General features: G+C 36.2%; 1 protein-coding gene across 1 annotated transcript in view; it reads right to left on the minus strand.

Annotated features, from left to right (window-relative positions):
* Nucleotides 1-8,966: 8,966 nt before the first annotated feature.
* Nucleotides 8,967-14,315, minus strand: part of LOC127530135 (piggyBac transposable element-derived protein 2) — a 77,144-nt gene continuing 71,795 nt past the window's right edge. Inside the window, exon 4 of the mRNA XM_051936207.1 lies at nucleotides 8,967-9,080. Coding sequence (XP_051792167.1) covers nucleotides 8,967-9,080 — 114 coding nt within the window. The remainder of the gene's footprint in view (nucleotides 9,081-14,315) is intronic.

Raw genomic sequence — 14,315 nt, forward strand, 5'->3', positions numbered from 1 at the left:
CCAAATGGGCGCCGATATGGAGGGCTGCTGCAATCTAGCGCCTGGAGGGAATAAACATTCCCCTAGAGACAGTCCTTTCCTGTTCTCTTCTTCCGTCGTGGCCAGAGAAAGTAAGAAGTCCATGTCCGGTCTTTATGATGCCTTTATGTTTCCACAGAGCCTCCCATCCGGGTAAGGGATCTTCTGGAGTCCTGGCTGGGGTGCACATCCATCCTGGGTGCCTCCTACACTAGTGATGACTCATGATCTGCTAGGTGCTGTTGCATGATATTTATTGATTTTTAAATTTTGGAAGGGTTTTGTTCTCAGTAGTTATTGAAATAGAGACATCTTGAGTGTATTACACTTCATTATACTGTTGCACTGAATTTCATTTTTCTGTGCTACTAAAGTGACCTAGCAGGGCATGGAAGGTGTAATAAAAAAACAAATAGCAAATGTTTAGGGGATGACCACTGGGGCACAAAGTAGTATTTAAAATTTAATAAGTATTAGGACTGAGACTGAATTAATTAAAATTATTTGCTTTAGATGAAAGTATTTAATTTTTAATTTGGCTCTACATTCAATACATTTTTATACTGAAGTAATGCTCAGATTTATTTAGCTAAACCCTTGTAGTACACGCTGAAGTAGGCACTCATTTTAATGACTGCCTCAGTCTGATGAATGTAAAATAGAAATGCATTGCTTGCATATACTTATGATATTGTAAAATGCCCAAGAGAGGGAGAGCAGTCACTTCAACAAGGTCATCAGGACTGGGACTTTGTCTGTAATAACAAAATGTGGAGCCCAAAAAGAGTTATTTTCTCCAGGAATGCTGTGGACTTGAATTTGAATTATTTCAGCAAGAAATTGTCATGACTTTTTGTGTTTTAACTGAGATCCTTTTGGTTTTAATTTGTGTTTAAAATAATTTGTGTGTTTATATACTGTTTTAACAAGATGAGCAGAAGGGATGGATCAGGAGACAAAAACATAAGTAAATGAAGAAAGCAAGAGTCAAAGCCAGGAAGTCACTTCCAACATATTGTATGTATATATATATATATATATATATATATAAAGCCAAATCACTAAACCAGTTTGAAAGTCAGAAACTGAGCACAATTGTCATAAACCAGAAACTCTACAGAAAACACAAGCACAGTGAAGGGTTTAATACATAGCAACGATCAAGGAGAAAGAGACTAGAGAGACGCTTTCTTAAAGGGAGTAGTACTAGTGACCTCAAATGTGAAAACTTATATTGTAGATCAAATAAAAAGGTGTTGCAGGAATTCCAAATCATAATGCTAAAATAAAACAACAACTCTAAACAAAAGGTATTTATTAAAAAAAAATGAAGGTACCATGAATTCCAAATCATAATGCCAAAATAAAACAATAACTCTAAACATATGTTAATCATAAAAAATAAGGGAACCTTTATATTCAACACATTTTGAAACCAAAATAAAAAATTACAACAGAATAAAGAAAAATGTATGTAGCCAAAAATTATAGAAACATAAGGTAATCTCACAGTTTATTTATTTAAATGTTGCCTAATTACGTAATTTACTGTTGGTGCTGACCCCAATTACCTTCAACCATTAAAGTCATTCTGGATCTAAGAAGTGATTCATTTTTTAAATAATAGTTTCATATTAGTCATAGGAAAAAGTGACAAATAAAAATTTAATATCATCAAATGCAAGTTACAAAAATACTTACATGGAAAATGTAATTCTAAGTATATTTCTGGTGTGTGTGTCTTGTCACACCTGTAATAATAATTATTTGTTTTCTGTCACATGCAATACTTGATGGCTTGAAGTCAATATATAGTAAGTCAATGATACAGATTACTGTTATTTAATTGTATTAATTTATTTAATAGTATTAATTTTGTACATTTAATATTGATGGTGTACCATAATCTTGGGATTAATAAAGTATCTATCTATCTATCTATCTATCTATCTATCTATCTATCTATCTATCTATCTATCTATCTAATCCTGTGGTAATTCAAGATACTGCAAATTAAAACAATATGTATGTGCATGAATGACATTCTATTCTCATTTTACATATGTTTTGGTATAGACCCTTTCACAATGGAAAGTATTTTGATGCATTACAATTGGAGATATATTTATGTTTTAAAGTAAATTGTGACAGTGTGGGTGTTGATGTACGTGTAATTGGTTTGTGATGGAAGCTCACATGCTGCTAGATGAGCTGGTGACACATAATATTAGAAACAACAGAAAAAATACACTCACTGAGACTTGAGAGTTACTTCTTCCTTTCCTATTCAATGAATGAATGCCTGATTAGCAGTTCTGAGGTAATATGGGTAGGCTATTAAAAATATATTAATTCCCCTCTTGTATTTTATGGGATTAATATGGGATTACTATGTTGCTTAATGCTTTGTTTATAAATTTTGTTCAACATTATTTTTAGATTGAATACAAAATCATAACCATGTTCTCACACCATTGGGAGATTGCTAAGCACTTGCATGTGTGCACTCATACTGTACGTGATATCACAATTGTCAATGATTCAAGTTCAGATAGTAAGTCCAGCTGATGACTTTTTTGATGAAGGCAATTTTTAAATAAGGTAAGATATGTTAGGGAAAATATTTTAAAAATACCTTGTTCTTGCTTTAAGATTGCTTTTGGTGAAAGCCCTTTTGTTTTAGGTTTGGTTGTTTCAAAACAAAGACGGCTAGTCCAAAAGAAATTTTTATTTCCCAGTTCTGACCCAAAACATCTCCTTTTTGAGATTCTAGTTTTTCCTCATATTTTGATGATTGGTCCCCTGCATCAGAATATGAATCACTCTTCTATTGAATAACTTCAAACAAAATATTAATGAATTCTGCTTTAGCTTGGGGAATCAATATTGTCAAAATTAATATCCTCCAACAACTACTATAACTTTTCCAGAGTATCTCTAAATTAAAACATAATTTATCCAGAATTCTCAATGGCCACAGATCAAAAAAGCCAAATTTACAGAGCTCTAAAGCATAAATGAAATGACACTGCCTAACTTACAATTCTGCTACTGAGCTACACATATTCACACAAAATATAAGAAACTGGCAAAAATCCATAAATCAATACCTGCTAGATTTGCACTGGAAAAGACATCTTCTCTAAATCTTCTTTGTATATTCTACTCTGTGCTCCAATTAACACTAATTATCATCAATTTACCAGAAGTCCATTTGTCCACAATTTAGTAATGATATGAAACAAATATAGGATACATTTTAAGGCAGAGAAGCTCATATTAGTTGCTCCATTAAATTATAATCACCAATTTCAGCCTTTTTTAACCTATGCATTATTCAATCCATGGATGTCAAGTCAGGTTTATTGTCATGTGTACTTCTCAGAACAAAAATTAATAAGCAAAAAGTATACAGTATACAGAGCATGCAACATATATATGTATACACATACACACAAACACACAATATGTATTTGGATTTATTAAACCTTCATACACCCTGTCCACTACATTAGTATTTCTTATAACAGCATTCATTTGAACAATAAATATTAAATAAACTAGACATTAAGCCCGTTACAATAACAGGCGCTAGAACAGTAGTGCATAAACATTAGTAGGAACAGTCTATATTAAATGGCAAGGGACCTTGACTTCATTCTGTTTCTTGTCTTTTTTTTTTTTTCTCAAAAATATTTTTGCAAGAAGCCTTAAGTAAAATAATAATAAAAATAAAATAGAAATGTATATGACAATACAGTAAGTATAATTAATATTACATTTATCCTCTCCTCTGTGGCTGTTGATTGATGTGTTGTGTCTGTTTGAAGATCTCCTGTCCTGTCTCTCTTTATTTTAGCTTGCTGTGGCGTCTCTCCAGCAAGTACTGTGCAGTTCCCCAGCAAGTATTTTAATCTGTGCTGGTGTGCAGCTGATTATTTTATGTGTGGCGTCTCCCCAGCAATGGATTTTATGTGTGCGAAAATAAATCTGCTTTTAAAAGTCATCCTATTGTAATATCATGAAAATTCGTATATTTAGGAAAACCCCTTCAACGACTGACATTTTACACTTTACCGGGCCAAGCTTCTTAATCTCAAATCTGACATCCTCAGAGTGAACACTTGCACAACAACAAACACTAATCCCACCTCTTTGGGGAAGCTGGTCTCCACGTCTCAGTACCCGACTGGATTTTTCGTGCTTTATGTTTTAGGTGTTACGTCATTTACCGAAATCCGATCAGATCAGCCGCGCAATATTTTATAGGTCCCGCCCACTCTGTCTTGTGTGACGCGTCAGGCGGCCTTTGAAGCATCTGCTTTGAAGCGTCGCACCACGCCCCCGCGCATGCGCACTTCACCAGAAGACACACACACACGGACACATAGACACACACAGGGATTTTATTAAAGAGGATAAATAAATGAAGAAGCACACATCACAAGCATAACTGTCACTTTTTGATTTGTCTCCTTTACAAATGTAGCTCTAATTACTAGTAATAATAATAATAATAATGGCCCAGGGTCCTCTTTGTTACTTGATTTAGCCAGCAGCATCACTTGTGACATACTGTATAATTCAAAAACAACAAAAATATCAATTTTAATACTACTACTACTACTAATAATAATAATAGCAGTAAATATCAAAATTACAACTAATACCACTACTACTAAAAATAAACACTAACATTAGTACTACTAATTATAATAATATTAATAATAAATATTGATAATAAAATAAATCTACTACTACTACTACTACTGAATGTGGTTAATGCAGTAAATGGAGCGGTCAATCCATTATGCAACATAAGTGGCCACCTAGGGTGACATCATCTGAGGGACAGCATTTATGAAAGATAAGGGGTGCATGCTCTAGACACGGAGGGTGACCCCCACCCCACAGGTCATCTAAGTCTAGTAATACCGATTATCTGCTATGGACAATGAGGGGTTACATCAGAAAATATATGTTAAACACTATTTCATATAATGCTATTGTTAATCCGGTAAATCGCTAGTTTTAGTGTAGTGGCAATTGACGTAACATTAGATAATGTGCTGAAAGTAGGACAAATTTAGATTTCTAAGCACAAATGCAAATGCAGCACTAGCTGCTTCTTCATTCTTTCATTTTTTTCATTTCCATGCTCCTGACTACCATTGTCTTGAAACTACCAACACTCTGCTCATTAACGGAAAATAATAACGACAGGTGATTGTCAACTATACTAATTTGACGATTCATCAAACAGCAATAACAGCATTAGGCTGGCCAGTTCCTCCATTGGTCCTTTGATTGCAGGCCACAGGTTCAGTGCGTGCTTGGTTTATAAGAAGGGGTGGCTCTGTTTATGACTTGTGGGTAGAAACTGGCCCTGTACTATTTGCCAGAGTAAGGAGTGAGAAAAGTGAAAATGTAGGACAACTATGGACTTTAGTTATGTTGTTTTCCTTTCTAAGGAAACGAGTATATGTCCTGAACAGAAGGCATCAAGGTGCCCCTAATCTTGGTGGTACGGGGCAAGTGTTTTATATATTTATTATTTTTTTCCATTGTTGTGTTTGTAAATAGTTATATATTTTGTGTGCAATATACCACATTTATATTGAAAAATGTCTACTGGCTTTGTTTAATATTTGGTCGGTAGGGTGGAAAAATACATTAGGGCTTAGATGTTGGCCTAATTCCAACCATCCCTCATTTACCAAGAGTAGTTGCACATTCACTTCACTACACTGCTACAAACTGATGGAGAAATCTGAGCTACCCTTAGACATCCGAGGAAGTAGAGGCACTGCTGAGCTTTTTTGACAAGAAATTGATAATGTATTTGTATATTTGAAGCAAGCTCTGCTGCCTCGCAGTTAGGAGACCCGGGTTCACTTCCTGGGTCCTCCCTCCGTGGAGTTTGCATGTTCTCCCCATGTCTGCGTGGGTTTCCTCCGGGTACTCTGGTTTCCTCCTACTGTCCAAAGACATGCAAGTTAGGTGCACTGGCGATTCTAAATTGGCTCTAGTGTGTGCTTGGTGTGTGTGTGTGCGCGCCCTGCGGTGGGCTGGTGCCCTGCCTGGGGTTTGTTTCTTGCCTTGTGCCCTGTGTTGGCTGGGATTGGCTCCAGCAGACCCCCGTGACCCTGTAGTTAGGATATAGCGGGTTGGATAATGGATGGATGGATCTTTGAAACAAAGAAGGTGCAAGTTTAATTTTTCACTTGCACACTTTTTACTGTACATACAAATTAGATACTTTGCTAAAAGCAGCCTGCCTAGTGTCCCCATCCATATTTATCCCTGAGGTGATACTGGATAGTGTGGATGAAGTCTCAGACAACATCCTCAGAGTATATAAAAATATTTCATAAACTTTACTTTAATGACCCCAGAGAATAATGAGAAAGATATCTTTGAACAAAATTTTCAGAAAAGGAATGGAACCCAGTCATTCATAAAATACATTCTAGTTCAGTATGTTCGAAATATACCATAATTCAATTAAAAAATTATTATTGGTTATACTGTACTTATCCAGTGTGTAAAATGTACCCAGGGAAAGAACCTGCATCACTTCAGCACATATTTTGGGAATGCCTACATTTAAACAATTTGGGGCAAAAGTAGTTGTATGTATCCTTTGGATAGTCTTTGATTTAAAATCACTCTTAATGCCTTATCACAGTATCTGGAGTAATACCAGATGGGATTAAGGTGTGTTATGAAATATTAATTGTAATATACCACACTACTTGCACAAAGACATATTTTGCTCAAAATCACATTCCACTTTCTATAATTCAGTGGAAAGTAATATACTTTATTATTTCAACCTGAAAAAAAAAAGAATTCTTCTTAAGAGGATCTGTTCAAAACTTTGTCAGAACCCGTCAAGAGCTCATTAATAAAAACCGCTGGGCCTCTTGTTCAATTTCTTATCACATGCAGTGTAAAGAATTATTTTAGATGGTGCTCTCTATTCGTATTGCCTTCTTTGTCAGATCAGGGCTGAGAGCTAGAATTTCCTTTTTGGATTGTTTTTAAAGCTTACTATTGTATTTTCTGCACTATTAAAATTTGTTTGATTGGGTTGTGTTCTGTTGTAATATCTTATCTTCAAATAAAAAGACAAATACATAGTGTAAATAATAACTTTTTGATTGTAAAAAATTTACAATAAACACACCTTTTATTTTTTACTCCAATTTGACCTAGCATTTACAGAAGGTGCTTCAACTCTGCCACTCACAAATAACATCAATGGTCCAGTGGGTATAAAGGTTAAAAACATCATCTTTATTCTGTTTACCAGAATGGAGAGTGGCAGGTGCTTTCTTAACTCAAACTCCTGCTATTTGCTAAAAACCTATTTGCTAAAAATCGCATTAAGAGCCAAATAAATTAAACTAGCCATCTAGCGTTACTGTCATCTACACAGCTGGTGCTGGTTTCAGTGTCTGCACAGTGAAAAAGTCCAAATATAAATGTATTTTAATAGAAAGTGTATTTACTCAAAATTTTGAACAATGAATACAATGATTTTTAATGAGATGTTCACTGTAGTAGACTAAGATTGAGAATCTAAGAGCTACTCGTAGCTTGTAGTGCATAAATGATTTCTCTTAAATAAAAGATGGTATTTTTTTCACTTTTGTCAATACCAGTCCAATACAAACATGTAGACCGCATTCCATATATACTGTATTATTGCAATACATGAGGCACCATAATTAAGAGAAGGTAAATCCTCAGTAACACCATAGGAGCTTTCCCTACATGACTTCTTATTTCATAGGCACATTTATGTTATTTATATTCACAGATGTCTTCTTTTGGCAAAAATTAAACATAATACATTAAATAAAAAGAAATACATTGAATCACATTGGATTTTATTTGCCTTTTTTTTAGACTGATCAGAATAAAAAGGCTCTTCAGTGTCAAGGTGAAAAAAGGCCTCTGTAATGTGCTTTAAATTAATTCAAATTAAAAAATGTATTGACTTAATTTGATTAAAAAAAAAAACACTAACAGAACTCCGCAGACATGTACTATTTCCTTGCCACCAGTATGCACATAGTCTATGCGTCTGCTGTATACACAAATTGGATTGTGGCATTATAGACACCATTTTATACACAAACATGTGGCTAGGAATGTTTCCCTGGCAAAGGCATGGGAAAACAACAGAAAAGAATGTATAAAACTTAAAAGAAAAAATTAAGAGCTTTATGATATGTGATGGATGGCTGGCAGCTCATCCCGGCTGACACACCCAGGACGCTAGATGGCATCTTCCCTGCAGCCTAGAGGTGCCCCAGATTCCTGCAGGGCACCAGGGGAGTTGGAGTTTGGCTTCACAACCCTGCTGGGTACCATGGGTGCCACCGTGTGACACTGCAGGGAGATGAGGGGATTTTTGTTTCCCATATAACCTGGAAGTACTCCCAAGTCACGGGGACAGAAGAACAGAAGTACTTCCGGGCAGGAGAAAAATACAAGTCTCCATCTAACCCGGAAGTGCTAATGAATCACATGGACAGAAGGACAGGAGCACTTCCGGGTCAAGAACTATATAAAGGACTGGTGAAGACCCAGCAGGCGACCCGGAGTTGGGAGGTAATGTGACAGAGCTGCTGGGAGGAGAGGAGGAAAGAAATTATAGTATTGATTATTGATTCATGGTATATTGCGGTGGTGGTGCTTTGAAGGCACATTATTTTGAGGAAAAAAGAAATTACAATATTTCCTGGTGCTTTTACCTGGTGTCTTGGACATTTGTCTAGTGGGTTTGAGGAGCGACAGCACCCTCTAGTGTCACAGGTATCACCCTTTGAATTAGCCATGGTGTGCACCTGCCAGTTGACCTTACTTGGGTAAATAACACCACCTCCATAGTTAAGACAGTGCAGCTGTGACTCTGCTTCCTTCAAAGGCTGAAGAAATCAAGCCTGCCTTCCCTCATTCTCACCACATTCTATATGAGTACCAACGAGGATGTTTTGACCAGCTGCATCACTGTCTAGTTTAGGAACTATAGTGTCTTTTACCATAAGCTCCTGTAAAGGATAGAGCACACAGCAGAAAAGATCACTGGGACCTTTCTGCTCTCCGTTAAAGACATCTTTATAAAGTGTTACCTACTCAAAGCCTACAGGATTGTGAAGGACCACTCCCACCCCTCCCACAACTTTTTTTCTAAAATGTGAGTTCTGCATATAAAGAGCAACTTTGAACGAGAGCAACATGCACATCAGTAGCCAACTGGAGTAATGTTGCAGGGCTTTGGCAGTACTCCTCCTATTCCTCGCGCAAAGAAAAAGATACCAGTCCTGCTGCTTGGTTGATGCCCTTCTACGGCCAGGTCCAGCACACTATGTGTAAAAGCCCATCTCCTGGTATCTCCTCCATGCTCTTGAGACCGTGCTGGGAGACACAGCTTAAACTTCTTGCCACAACATGTATGGATGTTCCGTTCTGGAGGAGCTGGACTACCTGTGTAACCTGAATTGACTGCAGGTGATGTCTCACGCAGCCAGTAGTGACAAGGACACTAGAAAAATGCAAAACTAGAGAAAAATCAGTCAGGGAGGACAAGAAGAGAGCAATTGTCTGTGGCCACCACCTGCAAAACACATTCCCTTTTGGGGAGTTATCTTGCTGTTGCCTCTCCAGTGCACCTGTTGTCACTTTCATTTCAACCAAAGCAGGTGAAGTTGAATCACAAACACTTATGCTTCCTAACTGGACAGACTGATATTCCTGAAGCTTAATTGACTTAGTGTTAGACTGTGATGATTAAGTGTTCCCTTAATTTTTTCAGTAGACTATATTGCCTTACAAGTTATATTGTAGTGTCTTTCAGTGGCACTTTCATTGAAATTAGGCAGTGTGGTGGAGTGGTTAAGCCTTTGGACCTTAAACCCAAATGTTGTGGATTCAAATCCAGTACTGACCCTGTGTGACCATGAGCAAGTCACTTGACTTGCCTGTGCTCCATCTGGACAACCAAAAGAAATGTAACCAATTTTATCATAAATGCTCTAAGACGCATTGGATAAAGGTGTCAGCCCAGTAAGTAAATGTAAATTATGGAAGTAATTAAACTAAACATCTCTTAAAGTAGATTGACATTTCTTTTGAGATCATACTTCAAGCGTATCTGCATATTGACACACGTCAAACTAATTGTGTTCTAAAGGGAATTCTGTTTCGAAAAACATATATTTGGGGGGAGGGATGCTGTCTGTAACAATGAAGGATGAATGATAGTCAGCAGTATTATCAATCAATCAGCCAATACCTTCATTTTTCTAATTACTTATTGTTTGTGATTTTTGTTTTTGTCTGACTTGGTTGTATTGTTTGAATTCTTGATTGTAACTACAGAGCAAATGAACAGTGTCAAAAATTGTATTTATGCATATGTCCTTCTCACATGGTAAAAGTGTTCCCACAACAATCATAATCATAATTTTGTCAGGATTTATAAAAAAATTGTAGAAATGGACGAACGTTGTGCCAAGATGGAAAAGTATGAAGCCACAGATGTATTATTATGACATGACTGATCTTCACTGGGCTTTAGTACAAATCTTGAACTCTAATTTTTAAGGAGAAAATTATGAGAATAAAAAGGGGCTAGTACAGGCCCTGCTGAGCACACGGTATCTCAATTAAATTCAGGAAGTAGATGTTGTGATACGCCACACAAATAATTTATGGGAAGCATTACTAGTGGAAGTTGTATAGTGTAATTCAGTAGTTGCAGCTCTGGATAAAGATATTTGAACCATATACCTGTAAAGTCCAGGTTCTACTGGGGGAAATTGGGGTATTTTTTGAAAGAAACCCTGTAAGTGTAGATGTTTCAAAAGCAGATTTCACCACTATTCACTACAAAAATTTTAATTAATTAAAAATCTCATCCCGAAAATCATCTCTGGCCTCATGAGATTAAGAATTGTAGGTCTTATAAATACATTATTCCCTTACCCCAAGTCATGACTATCATGTGGCATTTGTTTTCTTTCAAATGCTAGTTGTGCCTTTATGGTTTCACTGTAATTGTTATGTGGTGTTTTTTGTTAGAGCAGTTTCCAGAGAAACCAATCATAGCAATTTGCAAACACTACCAATCCCTGGGCATGCTTCAAATCCAAAATGTTTTTTAAACTTTTAATTAGCAATATTTAGGCCTTAAACAGAAATTTGATAGCCAAGGACATTACTGAAGTTCTAGGAAATTCCATCTTTTTCTAGTCTGTGAACAAATTATTGCTCTGACTGTGCAATACTTTTCTCAAATGTGAGATGTGAGACTTAAAATTCTTAGAAAAAGTCAATATTGAATCAATAGAAACAAGCACTGTAATGCCTAAGAAATCACAAAAAATAGCATTTCCAAAATATTGAAAAATAGCAGGAGCATTAGCTAGGCCATAATGTACCTCTGAAAAAGTCCAGCGTCCAGCAGCAGTGCCCAGGCATAAAGGTGTCCAGCATCCACAAGAGGGCAGCGATGTCAGATGAACAGTGGAAACAAAAAGCATAAAGAAAGACAGATATAAGGGCTAGAATGTCCAGTGACAAAAGGCAATAAGAACCGCAAACAAATATGACTTTAATGGCTAGAATATCTGATGAACAGAGGCAACAAGATGCACAAAGAAAGAGGAATATAAGAGCTAGCATATCCGGTGAACAGAGGTTTGTAAATGCTCAGTATGATCAACATAGATGGACTTACCATTGTACAAGTATGCCTGTTTTTTTAAACAGGCATTTCGCTAAGCTAGTAGGTAGATACTTTTTGTGCCCATTAGTGATGTTGAACACTATTTTTCACTTGTCACTTTGATGAATACACATGAGATTATATGCCCTCCCCAAATCTAATTTAGTAAAAATTCTTGACTCAGTTATTTGGTTATGAAAAGATGAAATCAAGGACAGATTATAATTATTCTTTTATTAAGTTAGCTGTAATCAATACAGGCCATGAGTGAACTATCTTTCTTTTGTACAAAGAGAAACCTTACTCCAGTGGGACCTTTAGATGGCCCTTATAAAACAGTTTTCACGTTTTTCTTAATATAATCCACCATAAATAATTTAGATAACCAAGGGTATCCTAATACTAGCCAGTAATATTCACATTGTATCATAAAGAGTGATAAAACTTATTTATGTAAACATCCAGTATTCATGGACAATGAAGTAATTCTGTGTATAATCTCCATTTATTGAGTACATTTTTAGTTTTTCCTGAAGGGAAGTGATAGATACCTGTAACTGTTTCAAAAGACTTTACTGCAGCCCCAGGACCCAAGTGAAATCAAGAAGCATACATGTTCTTCCAAAACTAAATGCATAGATAAATACTTAAGAAATTACAGTTGTTTATTACTATCCATCTTATTCGTTTTCGTTTTTCAAGACACTTAACTACATGTGCACTGAATTCCTGCAATAAAAACAAATTAACTCTGCTGTTCTACCCATGTCCTTCTTGAAAGCTTATGACTGTTTTAACTACTGCCACAAGCATAAGAGCATATTTTGTTTCCACTGGATATCTGTGAAGTACTGGTTTGATTAACAATTATTCTTCTCATTTACATTTGTAGGACAAAGTGGGCATTACCCATTCTGCTAGGCTTTAGTGGCACACAAGAGCTGTTTAGACAGCAGATTTAACAGGGGTGTAGACATTCAGCTTTGCCTAACCTCCACTCACATTCCAAAGTATGTGGCTGAACTCTTGATACCAGGGCTAAGCCTGTACTTCATCTGATAACAAAGGTGTAAATCAGAGATGAGCTGACTTCTTTGCAGAGACCCCTTCAGACCAAAATCACCAAATGGACTTGAGTCCTGATAAAAACCAATAATTCAATTAATGACAACTATGATGGACAAAATAATGTGCCTATGAACATGCCCTGATTTTTAATTGGAAGTGACTTTAATCCAATCGCGAGAGGTTATTCATTTGTTCAAAAACTACTTTGGACACTCTGCTCTCACACTGTCCAAAATGACTTCTATGCACCCTCTGAAACCTGCTCTCTGAAACTAAAATCTGATGAGCCCCTCTTTCATTGAAGAGCTGAACTAAAAAGCTTAAGACCAGCCTGCCAAACCAAGCACTGTGCCTTTGGGCTGAGAAGACTGAGAAGCAACTACTACTTGAAGAAGGAAACTTCAGCATTTAAATTCTTGATCTAAAAGGAGTAATGCTTTTCTCAATGAAGTTGCAGATGACACAGCAAAGGGTCTAATTAAAGAAAGCACTGAACACTACAGACAAAGGATCACATCACAAAATAGAAAAAGTGCACTCCAAGAAAAGAAGAATCCTTCACTTGAACCCGGATCAATAACTCCACACAACATTGAACATAATCTTTAAATACTTGGCATTGTAAAACTGTCTATGCCAAGATAAATTACAACTCTAAATAAGCAGTAAACAGCCGTCTTCTCTGTGTTACATGTTTGTTTGTCTGTGTCCTATCTTATATGTCAACATATATTCAGTTATCATATTTCTGTAATACTTGTGTTTATCAATAAATTGTATTATTCTGTTTCTTAAAACAGTTTTGTTTCAGTTACTTTGCTATAAGTCTAACAGCTGAACAAAGAGTTGGTCAGGATGAAGGCTTAGGACAGTAATCCCTCCTCCATCGCGGGGGTTGCGTTCCAGAACCCCCCACGAAAGGTGAAAATCCGTGAAGTAGAAATCATATGTTCATATGGTTATTTTTATATATTTTAAGCCCTTATAAACTCTCCCACACTACTATAAACATTTCACGCACAATTATACAGCATAAACCCTTTGTATTCTCTTAGATATTAGGTAAGATTCGTTGAAATTATGTATGTAAACACAGTTTACATACAGTAAAACCCACATATTATTTTAAAGATATCGAGCGTCTCCGATATCACATATGTTACAGCCATTACGACAGACAGGCCACTAGCAATAAATACGTACAATGCAAGAAAAATTGTATACAGTAAAATGTGTGTACAGTGACACTAAACTATGTACATGTAATAAGTACTGTACGTAGATAATTAATTATGGTTACTCACCAACAATGACATGACGACTTGTCCAATAATGATGAGTTTAATTTTACTGCACAACAAAGGATAGCGTTACAGCTCTTCTAAAGGAACCTCTTCAGCACCGCCAAATCCCTAAAGCAGATTCCATCAAGATTACTGCCTTATCAGGTCCACTTGCAACTCGTTTTGCACCCTGGTTAAAGGACACT

The sequence above is a fragment of the Erpetoichthys calabaricus genome, chromosome 14 (assembly GCF_900747795.2).
Source record: "Erpetoichthys calabaricus chromosome 14, fErpCal1.3, whole genome shotgun sequence".
NCBI lineage: Eukaryota > Metazoa > Chordata > Cladistia > Polypteriformes > Polypteridae > Erpetoichthys > Erpetoichthys calabaricus.